General features: G+C 41.0%; 1 protein-coding gene across 2 annotated transcripts; it reads right to left on the bottom strand.

The window, feature by feature from the left end:
- Positions 1 to 1,054: 1,054 nt before the first annotated feature.
- On the bottom strand, positions 1,055 to 6,002 carry TMEM139 (transmembrane protein 139). Of its 2 annotated transcripts, XM_027653463.1 has the most exons (4): positions 5,872 to 6,002; positions 5,564 to 5,649; positions 4,237 to 4,545; positions 1,055 to 2,893 (listed from the first exon to the last, which is right to left on the bottom strand). In XM_027653463.1, the coding sequence occupies exons 3-4, from the start codon at positions 4,482 to 4,484 to the stop codon at positions 2,485 to 2,487; spliced, it is 657 nt and encodes a 218-aa protein (XP_027509264.1). In that variant the 5' UTR covers positions 4,485 to 4,545; positions 5,564 to 5,649; positions 5,872 to 6,002; the 3' UTR covers positions 1,055 to 2,484. The 2 variants fall into 2 exon arrangements, with proteins under 2 accessions (XP_027509264.1, XP_027509263.1); XM_027653462.1 differs by having other exon boundaries at positions 5,564 to 6,002.
- Between the last annotated feature and the right edge of the window lie 12,362 nt (positions 6,003 to 18,364).

An 18,364-nucleotide genomic window follows, 5' to 3' on the forward strand; every position in this document is an offset into this window, starting at 1 on the left:
AGAACATGTGAAATACGAAGGGAAGATCAAAGTGACCATCCTTCTAGCATAAGCAAATTCGCAGCACTTGTCATATTATCACAGGGTCATTATGATTGGAAAAGATCTCTGACGTCATCGAGTCCAACCTTTAAACACCACCTTGTCAAACTAGACTATAGCACTGAGTGCCACATCCACCTCCAGGGACAGTGACTCCAGCACCTTCCTGGAGAGCCAGTTCCAATGCTTGACAACCTTTCTGTGAAGAAACTCCTCCTGATGGCTAACTTGAACCTCCTCTGGCACAGCTTAAGACTATGTTCTCTCGTCCTGTCCCTAGTTGCCTGGGATAACAGGACACCCCCACACACACCTGGCTACAACCTCCTTTCAGGTAGTTGTGGAGAGTGATAAGGTCACCCCTGAAACTCCATTTCTCCAGGCTAAACAACCCCAGCTCCCACAGCTGTTCCTCATAGGACTTACAAAAACGTCATGTAAAGCTTCAGATGGTTGCTCCTTGGTGTGCAGGAGTTCCACATGCTAAAGCTTAACACAAGTCCAAAGGCTTGAAAACCCTTACAGATGCTGAAGACAAAATCCAAGTGGTCATAACTGATGGCATTTTTGGTCTTTGTTTTGGCCAATTTTTAATCTGTGGTGGTTACGTGAATTTATTCCTCACTCCTGGCAGTTTGGTGCACACAGAGTTGCCCAGTTTAAGACTCAAAGTTTCTATGCCTATGTTGTCTACCCATATCACTTTTTAGTGAGGTTTTTTCTTTTCTGTTTGCAGTTAGAGGAGGGAAATGCAAGTAGTGATTGGCTTTAAAGAAATCACATTGCCTCTATCAGCAAATTTGTCTCTCACAATACTTCTATGATAGAAGTATCATACCTCCTTCATCACTAGTGATATTAAAGTGATGTAGCTGTACATTCAGAAGTGGAACCCTTCTCCTTTTTCTGAGCCAAGATTATCAGATAAGCAGAATGTGAGCCAAAAGCACAGCTTTGTGGAGTGGTTGTTTTGGGAGGAAATATAAATGATGCCACCAGGAATTTTTAATGCAGTCCTGTTTATTTACAAACAACATAAAGGGTCCTTTTTTTTCTTTGAACTATGAAGAATCAAACTATAAGAAATAGTTTGCTTCTAGCTGTGGTTTGATGGTTCCTCATAGGAATTCAAGATGATGCAGTCATACAAGCAAGGCTGTGAGGATTGCTGCTCTCCTTCATAGGAGATTCGGACGACCATTTTTATTTTTATTTTTTAATTTGGACATTCACCAGATGTGAATGTCTCCTTGCATAGTCTGTGATGTAGACCACTTTGACACTGCAGAGGCTATCAGTTTAACTCACCCATTTTAAGAGACTGCACATTACCACTGATCAGTGAGAGCTAACACCTGGCTCCAGCCTAGAGCCGTCATGATGAAGACCACTTGTGCCTTGGGACTATTATTCTCAGGTGCTCTGGCCTTGGCAGACAGACTGGACCTTCCCAGAGTCCAGAGAGAAGCCTCTGAGTACAGCATGGTTACAGAAATTTCCGTGCAAGTCCTTGCCATGATGACAATAAAGTATCTCGAGCCATCTGTTAGGGGCTGCATTACAGCAGAGACACACACCCTGCTGTAGAGCCATCAAGACTACTGATCTAGGCAGAGGATGCTTATATGTGTGTATATCCCACTGCCAGCCTCTCTTACAGGAGGAAAAATTATCCCCCTCTTGTACACTACTGGCTGTGTGGGATGAGAACCTTGTGAAGAACAGAAGTCAGTTCATGGTGCCATGCTTGCCATCAGCTTTTTAACCTTAAGTGACACACATTAGGTGGTACCAGCTTCCAGATGCAGACAGCCACCCTCCCCTCCATCATGCTCCAGTGCAGCACAGCTGAGGATGTGGCACAGGTGTGGCAGAGGGGCAGTGACAAACAGCGCAAACCATAAATTTTTGTTGCCGCAAAACAGCAACTACGGGAAGTGCAGGTCTCTCTGTAAGGATTTCCATGTGGCTGATGACTGCACAGCTCTCAGCAATATTGCTGTTTGTAATGCACAGGCAGAACGTGCTTAGTGCTGTTTCTATTCCTCCCCTTTCCCAGGCAGATTCTTTTGGCTGCATCTTACAGTCCTTCTTCAGAGGTCCTTTGATAACCTTGTCTGTTCTCATGATTTGCTCTTTTCCCCCATAAAGGTGTATCTTCAGATTGAGAATGTTGCTGTATATAACACAACTTTCCTCACAGTGGTTTTATGTATCTGCCAAGTCGAAGCATTGTGGTATTGCATCAATTTATATTTTGTGCAAAAAGATTCTAGTGACATCAGAAGTTGTGTTTGTAGTTCAACTCTGTTTCAAAGAATGGTGAGACAAACTTTTACAGTTTAAAAATGTATGAAAAATCTCAGCCCTTTCACCTTCTTTCTAGGAGCATTCTGTATTAGGGTAAGGGTTTGGTTCTGTATTCATGGAAGGTGAAAGTAATCATAATGCAGAGGGCTGGCAAGCATCTTCAAAGACCTCATCACTGATGGCACTCTCATAAGCAGGTGGTGGAGTGAGTGGTTCTAGTGGTTCAAACCTGTCTTCAATATCTCTCTCCTCATGGATGTCTGAAACAAACCGCTGCGGTCTTGGGGGCAACACCAGCTGCAGCTGTATCCTGGAGCCCATGTCTGTCTCAGAGGTGGGCCTCGTGTCTGGTGGCACTGACACCCGGAGAGCCTCCACTGTAATCTCTTGTTGGCCAGAGGATTCGATAACGACGCTGTAAGGAGGAGGCTCGCTCAATGGCGAGGGCACTGGGCCTGGGTTGGATGTAATCGTCCATATTGCTGGAGATGACATGGTCATCACCTCCTCATAGGTGGGCGCTTCATAGGCAGCATTCACCCTTGTGCAAGAGAGGAAAGCCAGTTACATCGGTTATTTTACTGCTTAGTTTATGCAGAGGCAGATAGCACAGATTATGTACTATAGGGACCATGCTACAATCAACAAATAGATGAGACTGAGACAGGGTATCTCACGTGGTATTGCTGTATGGGCTATTCTGCCCCTGGATCAGCTCACTTGTCCAGCCAACTTAATGTCTTGCTTACTGGTGCAGAGAATGGCTCATCTGACCATTTTCCCACACTCCCCAGAGTAAGTGAAGCGACCCCCACTGTTCAGTTCTGTGTACCAGGCTTAGCTTGATGTCCCTCAGTTAAAATCTCCTACCAGTTAAAATTTGTTACGAAGAATTGTTAACTACTGATTATTTCTTGGAATAAAACAGGACCTTGCTTTTTTAATACATTAGCTCAGTGTCCATCTATTTTTAAGAACTGAAGAAAATTAGTATTTTCATTTCATTTAAACAAGGACTAATTGTTCTGTGTTGAGAAGAATTATCTGCAAAGAAAAAATGCTACTTTGGGAACATTTTCCTTTTCAGGTCATACTTTCAAATAAAAGATACTAATTTTCTTCTAGTATGCCCCCAAGATAGCAGAGCCCAATATAGTCTTTTTTTTTTCAGTCTTTCTAAAAATAAACACATAGTAACATTTTTTCTCCTCCCACAGGTCCTGTATTTGAGAGTGTTAAGTCATTTACGGATGTGGAAAATGATTACCTGGATTATACAAGGAAGCAAAGATACAAATAAAGTAAAACTTGTCAACTATAGTAGGCAAACAAGAGTTAAATTAGGTGATACTGAGAACCTGCAAATGTACATGAAGCCAAAAAAAAGTATTCAAAGCCTCTCAAAATCAGGATTATTAGTGTCAAATTGGGATTTTAAGACTGGAAACAGATCCAATACAGGTTTCTTTTAAAAAGTTTGCCAAGGAACAGTTGCTCCAGAGATAAGTTTTATAGAACTAAACCCAAATAAGATTCAGTATTGCTTCAGCATTTTTTCTTTTTCCTTGTCTGAGTCATTGTTTGGCAAGCCTTGATTACTCAAAGTAAAATAAAACTGGGCCTGGATCTGTTCAACCTTGGAAATTTTTAGTGAATCAGTTTCCGGGGGGAAGAAAATACGTATTGTACAAGATACAGGAGATGCGTGGCATAGATATTTGCAACCTCCACCTGAAGAATGAAGGAAAACAACCTGAAAACAACTTTTGTCTTTGGGAACGGAGTCTGTGTTTGTTGCCCCAGGGGAAGGGCAGCAAAACAGTGTGTAAAATGTCCATGACGGAGGTGAGAGGGTTAAAGAGCAATAACCAGGTTGCTGCTTACCCTGCTTGGCTTTGACTGTTTGGAGGTATTTCATTTGCGTCATGTCGGTGTTGATTCCTCAGGTAACACTCAACAAACACACTCAGCAAATAGCCGACCAGGCACACTCCCCCTACCCCTAGAAAGAAATAGCCTACTGGGTTGATATTAGATGAAATGGCCAGCATGGTGACACCAATGAGAAGAGCAGCAGTGAAAAGAAGCAGCAGGGTTTGGCGGATGTTCTTCCAGCGTGTCTCTAACCACATGGTAGTATAGATGGTGGTAGCAGGTAGTTGAGAACAGATGAGCAGTTAAAGGGACAGACATCTGTGGAAGATGGAACAGTTTTTTCAACATGAAACATAAGAATATAAACACATTATAAGTTTCATGACCAAAGTAAGAACATACATACCAGAGCAAAGGACATCATGAGAACATGAACTATGCACATACATAATAAGTCTGTGAAATCCTCATAAAGGCACACCAATGTAAATGTACTAGAATTTCCTGTGTGAATGCATATTGAATAATAGGAATACTTGGACACACAGTTGGAAGACACAAAATGCATAAATAGACCCTGAGCACTTATTGCCAGGCATATCTAAGAAGATCTGGCTTCATAGAGCAGTCTGGGATGCAGATTTGAGGTTACTATGAAAGTGAAACACAGAATAACTTTAAGGGTTAATTCTGGGACATTTGTATGTTGCATAATGAACATTCAAATATTCATTCAGATCCCGGAAGAAAAGCAGTCTGATTTAATGGGCCTGTCTGCCCCACTAAATTGAGAATCTAACTTCAGTGTAGCATTATAGCAATAATGTTACTTTAGGTTCTGGATATAGCTAGGGTACGTGTGTTTTTGCAAAGTGTAGGCATAGTTTGAATATTTGCCTATATCCTCAGTTCTTTCTCTGTTGATGTGCTTATTTTTGCACCATTCTCAAACACAAGAGCCCTTTCTGTCCTGCATTCCAAACCCCATCTCAGTGAAAGAGACAGCACTTTCACTATGTGCAGTCAATATAGAATGAATACTAGGGACCTGTGGTATTCAAGAATACCATAATTAAGGAGTTGTCTTACATGTGTTCTGCTAACCTACGTGTATCCCCCTGTTTTGATGAAGACCCCTTTGAAGGAAAAAAGCATGACACAAGGAGCATGTTTTTTATGAATATGCATCTCCAAACAAATATACAGTTTTATATAGTTCCATGTTACATTGTGTAACATGTACACTTTTGCACACTAAATGTGTCCCCTTGTTACAGCAAAAGTAGTTAAATGTATATATTCAAAAGAAACACATTCTTTTTCAGCATACACTTACCAGAAAGAGGTCTCGGTAGGCAGGAGCAGTCATGGTTTAACTTCTCTCTTCATCACAAGGAGAAATGTGCGCTGCTGCTTCCCGTTCTGACCCAAGAATAGGACACCAGTTAGAACTCTCCCTTCGTCCTTTCGAGTTTTCTTGTAGGGAAACAATGAAGATTTCTTTTGAAAATAAAAGTTGGAAATCACTGAACATGGGAAGGTACCAAACATCGAGAAGATCCCATTGTATGAGTTTTGCATGGGAAAGTAGAATCTCCTTTTTCCAGGTTCTGAATCCAAAGCAATTTCTAGACGATCACATACCTTCTACTCTTTTGCAGCTCTTCTCCGTCTGTCCCACAAAAGCAGGAAACTCATTAGGAAAGAAGGCGGAGTGAGCAGTGGGGGAGTGCTCACCTGTGTCGTATCTGTTTGGTCTGCTTTACTTTAGTGGGAGAAACTGCCCTGAAAATTCTGGTTTTTTTTTCCCTGCGTAGCAAAGGAATCTTGAACTCTGCCTCACAAAGCAGGAACAACTGCCTGCCCAGCCCACATCACATGGCCCACACATAAAACTATTTACAAGTTCTGTAAAATGTAAAACTATACATTTTTCTATCCTGATCAAGTGCTTTTTGTCAAATGTTGTTTTATGTCCTCTTTGATTTTACAAACAAAAGGGGGGGAAAAAAAGGGGCAATGGGTTATTATATCACAGAGGGCTGAGTTAAAAACCTTTTTACTCCCTAATGTATCTGGGAAAGATAAGCAAGAGAACAGGTACTGAATTACTTCTGTTATCTGAACCTTTAGTGTGTGTCTGAAAATTAGAATAGAATAGAATAGAATAGAATAGAATAGAATAGAATAGAATAGAATAGAATAATTTCAGTTGGAAGGGACCTGAACTTAGCCCAACTCCCTGACTGCTTCAGGGCTGACCAAAAGTTAAAGCGTTTTGGCTTTAAGGGTATTGTCCAAATGCCTCTTAAACACTGACAGGCTTGGGGCATTGATTGACCCCCTCTGTAGGAAGCCTGTTCCAGTGTCTGGCCACTCTCTCGGTAAAGAAATGTTTCCTAATGTCCCTTGACGCAGCTTTGAGCCATTCTCACGCGTCCATTCACTGGATTCCAGGAAGATGAGATCAGCACCTCCCTCTACTCTTCCCCTCCTAGGGAAGCTGCAGAGAGCAAGGGGGTTTCCCCTCAGCCTCCCTTTCTCCAAACCAGACAAGCCCAAAGTCCTCAGCTGCTCCTCACAACATATGCCTTCCAACCCTTCCACCAGCTTTTTTGTGCTCCTCTGGGCACATTCAAGGACCTTCACACCCCTCTGAAATGGTGGGGCTCAGAACTGCACCCAGGAGTCCGTGTGAGGCCACACCAATGCGAGCACAGTGCGATGATCCTCTCCCTCTGAGGGGCTGATGATGCCGTTTTTGGTGCTCCCCAGGACATGGTTTGCCCTCGAGGCTGCCCAAGCACACACTGCTGACTCACACTGAGCTGCTGCCCACCAACATCCCCAGGGCCCGCTCTGCAGGATGCTCTCCAGCCACTCCTCTCCCAGTTTATACTTGTGCTTGGTGTTACTCCATCTCAGATGCAGAATCTAGCATTTGACTTGTTTAATTTCACACCATGAATGATTGCCTAATGCTTCAATCTGGCTAGATCCCTCTGCAGGGCCTCTTGTCCCTCAGACCTGCTCTTGTCCTCTAGATCTGCTCATCTCAGCAGTTGTATATTACCTGCAAAATAGTCCTGTCCTATTGCACAGAAGTGGCCCTAGAATTGAGTCCTAAGGAACACCTCTGGTGACCAGTCACCAACCAGATGTAGCCCCGTTCACTACACCCTTTTGAGGGTTCTTCACCCAGTGCACAATGAAACCACTCATCCCACAGCTGGAAAACTTCCATCCAGAAGGAAGTGTCCAGAAGTGACAGTATTAATAAACTTACTAAAATTCAGAAAATCTACATCCACTGCCTTCCTTTCATCCACTAGGCAGGTGACGTTATAGTAAAAGGATATCAAATTGACTAAACAGGACTTTCTTCCCTTTGTGAAACCGTGTTGACTGTGACAGATGATTGCACTGGTCTTGAAGTGCCCTTCAGTAGTACCCAGTATGATATGCTCCATAATTTTTCTAGGTATTGAGGTTAGACTAACATGTCTGTAGTTCCCCCGGTCTTCCCTCACACCTTTCTTGAGGATTGGAATAACACTGGCTAGCTTCCAGTCAGAAGGGACCTACCCAGACTCCCAAGACCTTTGGCAGATGATCAAGAGAGGTTCTGCCATAACATCCCCTGGCTCCTTCATGTCTCTGGGCTGAAACCCACCAGGCCCCATTGGCTTGTGAACATTCAGTGATACCGCCGGTCCCTTACAATTTCAGTGTTCACAAACTGAAAGTTACTGTTCCCACACTCATGGTCCTTCAACTCAGGGGACTGGGCAGCCCAAAGTCCACCATTATTATTAAAGACTTGGCAAAAATCACCTTGAATGCCCCTGCTTTTTCTTCATGCCTACTAGTCAGGTGACCATCTTCAACAAATATCACTGAAAATTTTAAACTCAACCATTTCATGATCACTGTGGTCAAGACAGCCTCCTACCATCACATCTCCCATAAGTATTCACAAATAGCAAGTCTAGGAGGGCATCCTTCCTAGGTGTCTCACTGAGTATCTGTGACAAGAAGTTATCTCCTACAAACTTCAGGAATTTCCTAGATCTTCTCATCTCAGCAATTTGTTATTGCAAGTTGATATCTGGGAAGTTGAAGTATTCCATAAGGACAAGGGCTACTGATGCAGAGATTTCTCTAAACTGCCTGTAATAACTCATCAGTACTTATCACACTGGAAATTCTCAAATATGGCATGAATTACATCCAGGAGCTGGCTGCGGCTCATGTGTGTCTGGAATAGGAAGATGCTCTACTACTAAATGTTTATTAATAGTATTTAGTTTGTAACATTGGGCCAACAAGAATTCCGTGAGGTTTAACAAAGATAAATACAAAGTCATGCAGGGATGGACCAACCCTAAGCAGCAGTACAGGCTGGGGTCTGACTGACTGGGATGCAGCTCTGCTGAAATAGCCTTGGTGGACATGATGAATGGGAAGCTCAACAGGAGTCAACAGTGTGTCCTTGAAGCAATAAAGGCAAACCGTGTCCTGGGCTGCACCAGTAAGAGTGTAGTCAACAGATCAAGGGGTGGGATTGTTCTCTGCAGCACTTGTTAGGACACACCTGTAATACTGTGTACAGTTCTGGTTCCCCCAGTTTGGGTATGGTCTGAAAAACTGGATATGGTCTGGTGAATTGCCACAAAGATGCTTTGAGGGTTGGTGAGTTTTGACAACTTAAGAGGCTGGATTTGTACAGCCTAGAGGAGAGAAGGCTTGGGCAGATGGTGAGTGTCTACTTACAGTTTTCCAATAGTAGTAGGTGGTTATGGAGTAGTAAGTAGTTATAGTAGTTACTAAAGAGTAATAGGTAGTTAGAGGAGGGAGGTAGTCTTCATGAGGGTACATGGTGACAGGACAAGAGGCAATAGGGTAAGTGCCTGTGGATATAAGAAAAAAAAGTCTTTAATGTGAAAAGAGCAAAATGCAATTACTTGCCCACAGAATTGGAGGAATCCTCTTGGCTGGAAATATTCAAGACAGAGCTGAGTCTAAGGCTCAGCTTTGAATAAGGGGTTGGACCAGATAATCTGCCCTTCCAGCCTAGACTTGTCAATATTTTTATGTTTTGAATATTTTTTCCTCATAATTGCCTTTTTTGACTGCTGACAGATAAAGGACCTTTAGTTCTGATTGTTATCCATTCTTTGCTGTCAAGAGAATTCCTTGAAGATGGCAGACTTAATATCCACGTAAAGGGGAGGAAGTAAGGATTCTGGTGTGTAGCATGTCATTTTGCGAAACTATCATTTAAATCAAAACTATAATTTCCATTTCAGGGTTGCCTGGTGTTGAGAACATCTTGACTACTAAGGAAGATTTGACAAAACTGTTTTCACAGTCTCTCTTCACAGGAATAATGACTGACCCATGGTAGAATCTGCACGTGTTGGTACTAACAACAACTTCCTTCTAACCAGTGTAGCTGGTGGTTGTTAGAACCATTCCTTAGAGATAAAAGATTTATATCTGACTGATTTGAGAAGGTAATTAAAATTATTCTTCCTGCTTGTCCTCAATTTCCTCTTGTCCTTACCTTGATTCAGTGCTCAGCTGATCTCTTTCTGAGCCAGCCCAGTCAAGTTGGCTAGTCGGAAAGTATTTATATATTTCCAGAGTGAATTTAGTGCACGGAATCTAGTCTCCAAAGTATCATCTAACCACTAGTTCTGCATTGGGAATGTGTAGCTAGAGTGGTGGAGGAAAAGGGAGGAAGAGTGGATAATTTCCAGGGCTGCAGTGACTGTCATTTGACCAGGTCAGCTCAAACCACTGGAGTAGAAAGAAATTCTTCCTTCTTTGATGGAGTAAGTCTCACAGAAAGGTGTAGAATCTAAGACCCATCTTGTACTCAGCAAATCCTGTTAGTTAGATCAGGGATTTCCAGCTCAGCCTGATGACTTTAGGCAACTCCCAGCTCTGGTACATTCACTGACTACTGTTAAAATCCCCCAACAATCTGATCATTGTTGAATCCTCCTTGTAAGTACCTACAGAAGGTACTTATGCTTCTTTTTGCTGTGTGGAGGGAGCTGAGGCACTTTGCTTGTCTGCACATTCTCCTGTGGGGAGTAGGCACTGCTTTGGGGCTAGATCTTTTTGCTAAGTTAGGAGAAAGTCAGAAAGGTGAAAACATTCTTCATTATTTGGTGGAAAACTACCCTGGTGATTGGAAAGGGTGTATTTGATTTGTGGATAGATAGAAGTATGTTGGGTTTGCTGAAAATCTGTATAGTAATTTTGACTGGTGCACCATTTTAAAAAATGTTAATAGACATAGATATGAAATATCAGGATGAAAAAGGCTAGAAATTGTAGATGTCTTTGCTGCGTTAATTGTTGCTTGTATTATTTCAGTTTATTTCTGTTGAGGTCCAGAGTTCAGTAACTCCTACATGGAGTTCATGGATGACTGTACTGAATATTTAGGAATTTGGAGTTCATGGATGACTGTACTGAATATTTAGGAATTATTTTTATTCATTTACCTGAATGCATAAAACAACAATACTGTACAATGCAGCTGTGAATGCATTAGTTGAACATGTTTATGGATGTGATTAGACTGCTTTGTGGGTCTAAGGATACAAAAGAGGATGAACCACTATGAACTAACCTTTGCAATCTGTTTTCTAGCAACACAGTTCTACATGAGGCCTTTTGGCATTTCTGAAAGACTTCTGAAATTTTAATCTGTCTGCTGTTTTGATTGTCTCCATAGTCTGGTTCAGACTGTCATTGGTTACAGTGTGTGGGGATCCATAACAAAGAAAAAAATGATCACACAGCAGGGTCAAGAAGTCTTTGGTGATGAAAAGATTCAGAAAATGCAGAGGGGCTCTGGAAAGGCCTGAGACATCACTATGCAGGGTTTGTTAAACAAGGTGTTGAAGTCAGGGAGAGTAAACAAGGACATTTATACTGCCATCCTAAACTGTCTCCCTTTCATGTGCAGAAGAGATTTTTTTTTTTACGAAAAGCTTTTTGTTCTGTTGTTCAATCATGCTGTGGGGACCTTCATTTAACAGCAGATCTCTTTAGTTAAGACCATGGATTTCCTTTTTTGTTTTTAAATCTTTCTTTGTTTCTTCCAGTATCTTGTTGTCCCCCTCTAGGAAGCATTTAACCTTTCCCCTGTTTCATCTCACTATCTACTCAGCCTCCTGCCCTGACTGCTACTAATTAACTTAGTACCTACAGTAAGCTCACTTATCAGCTCGGTATGCAGAGAAGCTTGCTTTATTCCCAAGGGCCTGTGACGTACATACCACTGCACGATTAATCTCATGGTAATCGCTAAGTCTATTCTTCCCCATAACCTTGTCCTGAAGCAATTTCTGAGAACCTGAGCAAGTACTGGGGACAAAGGGCTACTGAACCACTTTTCCTGTCTTGTCTACCTCTCCTCTTGTCTCCTAGGTTTTGCTTAGTCACCTTTGTGACTAAGAAAAATGCATCATTGCATTGTATCTACAGAGACCACAGGGCAGCCATGACCTCTGGTTTATATGTTTCTGGTCAGTACAATGTCTTAGGCAGGAGAAAGCAAAACCCCAAAGAAAGCAAAATGCCAATGCTTGAGTATTCAAAAAATGTGTGTAACTTTGAGAAAACCAGTTGTTTGACCTGCATAGCTGAATGTTCATACATTTCTTGGGAACTGGCAATCTCTTTTTGTCTTCCAGCTTATTCCAGTTCTTACAGGACAATGGTTGAAAGTTATCATATGTGTAGTCACTGTGTGGTGGGGTTTTTTGGCATGGCTGTCTTCTACCTGTAGTAGCTGAGATGTGGTCACAGGACTGATATTACAAGAAGAGCTTCTACTGCTGCTATTAATTCCTCAGCTGTCTGAAGGTTAAATGAAAAGCATAAATCTACAGAGAACAAGTCAGAGACACTTGTTATGTTGTGCAGAACTAATGGATTTCTCTTTGCTGAAAGTGAGGAGTCACGTTCAAAATGAGAAGTGTTTCCAGGGCTGTCTGCACACCTAAAGTTCCTATGTATTTAAAATTAACAAAGCAGCACCTCCTTGTCTGCCAGGAGAAGAACAAGTAACAAGCATTTGCCAAGACTATATGAGGGTTTTTATCTCCTCTTATAACCTTTTAAATTCACTTACATCACATGTTTTGCTTTTTGTCTGAAAAAAAACACAAGAAAGCAAATGCAAGAAGCTTCTTCATCTTTTTATTCTGAGTTCTCTTTAGTGTAACGGCTTTCAAATTGTGAGGTTTCATCAGCATTGGTAAAACTTTGTGCATCTGATTTAGTTTGATGATAGAGCACAACCTGGTCTAAATTATTTACTTTTTGTTGGAGGACTTTCTACACTTATGTAGAATCTCTGCACACCACAGTACTTCTACTGATGAAAAATCAGATGTTACTGTATTTGGGATGTAAATTGGAAGTACACAGTTCTTTGAAGGAATCCACTCTGGTGACTGCAGTGCTACTAAATGGAACACTACAGTGACCTCTCCTCTTTTGCTAATTTAGAGCTCCTAATGTGGATCAGACAGAGGAGGAGATGTCTAGTGGTGATCACCGAAGATGAAGAAGAACAAGAGTAGTTAAGATCCTACTGCTAGAATATGGTGAAAGAATTAAGTGAAATACCTAGTGTGGAAAGACCAAATGAGCAGAAAAAAATAGTTGCAAGATGAAATTAAGGAATCAATTGAGAATAGTTAAAAGAACACAGTAAGATCATTTACTATCCTTCTGGGCTGTACTAGGTGTCTCTGGAAATAAGAGAAAATAAAACCTGTAGATGCTGAACTGCTTTTTGATGGAACATTCTTTTCTCTAGACATAATTGCACCATTCTAAAACAGGAAAGTTTTCAGGCAAAGGAGATGCAGTGAGAAAAGTTAATGTGTAATTGCCACAGAACTTCTGTTCCTTATCTTCCTCCCTGGTCCTAGTGACATATTCTTGCTGCTTATGTTGCCAAACCTGTTATACACTGGAACCCTCTCTGACATGTTCTGAATTGCTAACAAGACACAAACAAGTAAAAAGGAAAAAAGCACTATTTTCTCTTGTGTTAGTAAAACAGTCACAAAAACATGCAGGTAGTACCAGTACAGCCACAGGAGAAGAGAAAAGACCTCATGGCCCGTTCCTGTGTTGAAGAAAGGTGGATGCCCTTTTCATTTCAACAGCATTAGATAATTCTGCTAGGGAACCACACCTGAAATATTTGGGCATTACCACTCAGCATTAAAATATAGTCTCCTTGGGTTGGAATTCACCAATTATCCAACTCGCTGTGATACTAAATAATTGTGGACTAAAGTGTAATAGGCGTGAGAGGAGTAAAAGAGGCTGAAGCTCCTGTCACAGAATGCAGATTCCTGAGCAGGAATTTGGCATTGTTTGCTGTCACTGGTGGGACCCACCACATCTCTCCATGAGGTGCTCTTACATTCCTATTGTGTAGAGCTGCACTTTCTTCAGATTCTTTCAGTAAATAGAGGGGGGAAGAATGGAGGAGGTGTTGCCAGGCAAAGAGATCACTTGACTATTTTACTGATGAGCTGTGCTTTGGAGAAAAAGAGTACACTGCTGTTATTGGTACTGGTCCCCTCTCTAAGTGTTGTGCTTTATAGCAAACGCAGTGCAGAATCCCACATGCTCCTTGGTGCCTATTCTCAGTCTAAGGTGCCCATAGTCTAAAGCAAGTGTGACAAAGACACAGAACAACAATTCAAGTACAGAAGGCCAGAGAGAGATAACTTAGTCAAAAAAAGAAAAAAAAGAAAGAAAAATTAGTAAAATCTATTTTAATAAAGATAGTTTTTGCCTGAAAACTATATGTATAACTGGGATCCTTTTTTATTACTTCAGTAGATATCTTCCATTCAAAGACAATACCGTTTGTTTCAGCCTAGTTTTAGCACTAGTTTTCACTACACTTTGCTCCAGCTATGTGCCATAAAGGCAGCACACCTCGGAGAGAGGAAACTCAATCTGGTTCCTTTTTCTGCCTCAGGAAAAATGGGTGTTACATTTCAGTTACATCCCTGCAAACAGACATTCACAGGGGTCAGTGAAAGAGCAAATATGCTATTTTATGAAAGCAAATAGTCACATGAGCTGAAAAGACCGTAGCTTCTATCTTGGCCTGGTTCCTCAACATGCGAGCTGCTAGTTTATTTAGAGACACATACAGGTTTTGTCCAGTTCTGGCATGGATTTGCATTCCTAATGGACACTGCCAAATTAGCAAGAGCACATCATAATGCATTTCTGGTATGTGCCATTGTCATGCCTTATAGTATTGCAGTTTGTATGGCATCTGAATTGTTATTCTGGTACATTCTAGCATGGCATTGTGACAATGTTTTGGATGTTTGTTCCTGTGGAGGGAAATGACTGTTTTCAAGGTCAGCCATCAACTGCAGGGACAGTATCATAAAGAGCACTGTGCCACATCACTGCCAGACCAGCCTACTCTTTGTGAATCAGTGCTGTGAAAGCAGTACACCACTTTTGCTTTCTCCTGAGGCGGCAGCAGTGGTGATTACTGCAACTCCTATTGTTTATAAAGGGGAACTCTGTGTTATCAAGGCTTCTGTTGCTGAGAGATAGCTTTCTTGTTCACTGTAGGCAAGTAAAAATCAGGACACTCAATATATGGAATTAACTGTATATCTATTTGAACTGATGGCTTTGAGAATTTATTAATGGTGAAAACTGTGCAAGTCTGCTGCTTCCATGAGAAAGTACTGACTAGTTCCAAATGGTCTTTCTGTGAAAATGAGAAAATTTCCATTGAAGGGAGAATTTTAGGGTAGAGTGGTCATAGTTCATGGCCATCTGTGTTGGACTGAACTCTGATGCCAATGATGATCCATGAAATGGTGCCTCTGTTTCTTGGGAAGAGTTTTCAAGTTTAGACTATTGGCAGCCTCTCATTCACAAAGCTGTTCTGTGAAATCCCTTGCTGATGAAAAATGTCAGAGTGATTCAGGGGACAGTGTTTACTATTTGAAAAGCTCTCAGTGACAGTCATTGCATGAGACATCATAGTTCTAGTCGAAGAGACTTCTTTGAATATATTGGAACTACTGATGAGCTATATATTCTTGTCCACTGCCTCCTCTGTTCCTCCCTTCTTCCTCCAAATTTTATCTCGCTCGATTAAAAAAAAAGGGATAATAGTCTTTTGTAACAGAATCACTGTTACATGACCCTTTACTTCTCACACTTGAATTTGTGGCAGTATGTGACACCCAGATCTCTCACAAGTTTCCGGTCTACACCTGCTTGAGATCCTGCTTGAGATTAATATTGAAAAAGTCTCCAAGCGTCCATTAATATTGATGAAGTTGCCAAGTCTGTGGTACATAGTGGTACTGCTTATACTCAGATTCCCCTGCTTATCAAGCTACTCAGCAACAACTTTGACCGTCATCAAGACTTCCTAAATTTTCTACTTCAGCCACTGCTATGGGATGTACATTTGGCCATCTCCATGATAAGAGCTGACTCCTCTGCTTCCTTGGCAATATTATGTTCACCTGCTGTTCTTAAAAGATATTCACAGAGCAGCATGAAGAATCTATGGATGTGAAGTAATTTCTACCATTTCTTAGGAGCACTGTAAAGGCCAAATGACGCACTGATCTTTATTTATGCAAAATCCCTGACAAGTGTTTGCTTATATTGAGGACTACAGCTTTCTGCATCTCTTGCTTCTGCTTGCTGCTTTCCCCTTGCAATCCTACCTTGAAGTGTCCTTCCATGTCAGTCCAGCTACACTGAACTTTGTAAAGCTTGTCTCATAATTTTTAAAATTCTGAACGTCAAGTATATGAAACTGGCAACATGAGTATCTACCATATCAACACACTTCATTATGGGGCTGGAGAAGGCAGAAATATGTTCATTTCCATGCAAGGTATGTCATATTTAATGTAATAAAGAACAAAATATGACTCATTAAAACACTTCTAGAGATCTTTTCAGATATTATTTTTATGCTCTTACTTTATATTTTATGAATTTGCAGGCTAAATATTTTTTCTTACAAGTTGTGTTGAAACTGGTAGGTCAAACAAGCAGTGTACAATCTGACTGTAAACATGTTTCCAAACAAAACAAAGACAAAATCAAGGCTTCTTATTAATTGTGGCTCTCTAAATGGAGAAGTTTTGGCTAGAAATTGCCATAGTAAGATGTTTTTGTGGTAGGTCAGTAAGAGACAACTGAAGTGGAACAGCTTGAAGAACACGTAGAAAAGGGTGGAAATCAAACCTGATATTCTCCAGTTTAACACTATATGTATATAATTGCATGAGTCAAGGGGAAAAGAAATGACTGTTTGGGGGTGATAGATGAAATACTGATATTATAAAAAACAAGGCTGTGATTAGCTGATTCCCCACATTTGACATGCCTATGCAAAACTCTTCAGGATGAGAGAGTAAGTGATTGTTCTTGCTGTTCCTAAAGTCTCTGGTTTAGCTGTTGACCCTTCTGAGTTCTCTTCATACCATTCACACCAAGCCAGATGGGCTGGTTAGTTGCACAAATAACGCAGTGTAAATATTTACTGCCTAATAAATCTAACTTTCCTGATTTTGGTAAAGTCCCACTATTGATTATAGCTCTGCCTTTCATTCCACAAATATATTTGCATCAGTTATAACAATATATTTATCAATTCTTAATATTCTTTGAGAAGGAAATAAACATCTTGTCCTCCTTTCATTACATTTTAGTTTGTGTAGCTCTACTTGGTGTTAGAAGATTGCTGGATTTTCTCTATTCTCAGTTTTATATGTCACCAAAACATTGCTGGCATTCTTTATTTCAGGTCTGCAATTTATAGAAGACCACTTGTTGCCTGAGAATGGCTGAATGCTTCTTATCCCATGCTGTGCTGGTTTTGACTGGTTTTGGTAGAATTAATTTTCTTGAAAGTACCTTGTATGAGGCTGTGGGTTGGATTTGTGCTAGAAACAGTGTTGATAATTTAGAGGTGTTTTAGTCAATTGCTGAGCAGTACTTTGTGCACAGAATCAAGGCCTTTTTGGCTTCTCACCTCACACCACCAGCAAGGAGACTGGGGATGCACAAGGAGCTGGAAGTGGACACAGCCCGGATAGCTAAGCCCAGCTGGCCAAAGGGATATTCCACACCATTTGGTGTCATGCTTAGTATATAAAGCTGGGGGAAGAAGGAGGAAGGGAGGGACATTCGGTGTGATGGTGTTTGTTTTCCCAAGTAACCACAATGCATGATGGAGCCCTGCTCTTCTGGGAATGGCTGAACACCTGCTTGCCCATGGAAAGTGGTGAATGAATTCCTTGTTTTGCTTTGCTTGTGTATGCAGACTTTTCTTTACCTATTAACTGTCTTTATCTCAACCCATGTGTTTTCTCACTCTTACCCTTTTGATTCCCTCCCCCACCACATTTCAGGGAAGTGAGTAAGCTGATTTCACTGCAATCTATTAGGATTTTTTTTTTTTTAATTGTAGCAGTTTAGCTCCCTGCAGCCTAGGAATTTTACTGGATTCTTACTAACTAAGGTGCTTTATGCAGGCTGATTTTCCGGTAGTGCTGTTTGTCCTCTTAGTGCTCTCCAGGCCAGTGAGGTGCTTAACAAACTGGCCACAAAATAATTTTTCCTTATTTTTTTTTTCATTTAAATTTGATGTAGAAACACTATTTTGTGAGAAATGTTGTCTGACATTACTCCACAAAGTTTAGGGAGCACTTCTTTGTAATAAGTAAACTTGAAGCCATAAATTCTGTTTTTATTGCAGGGCTGATAAACAGAATATATGTATTTTATAAATATATGTGTATCTATACTGTACAGCCCACACATGCCATGTGAAACTGTATCCTACTGTGATATGTACTGTACAAACACATTAGGACATGGTTTTAGCCATTCACAGAAGCAAAATGTTCCCCACATTCTTCACTGGTAGATTTTCTGGGTATTTGGGGTTAGTGTGTGGCTCCTATGTGGTAGACACTTTCTTACTGAATATCATGAAGTGATTCTTTTTAAGTCATTGTATAGGGCAAATATTTGTCAGTGTTGACTGTTCTTGGCTGTTGTCCACATACTACTGGAC

The sequence above is a fragment of the Corapipo altera genome, unplaced genomic scaffold, assembly GCF_003945725.1.
Source record: "Corapipo altera isolate COAL_440 unplaced genomic scaffold, ASM394572v1 61, whole genome shotgun sequence".
Taxonomy (NCBI): Eukaryota; Metazoa; Chordata; class Aves; order Passeriformes; family Pipridae; genus Corapipo; species Corapipo altera.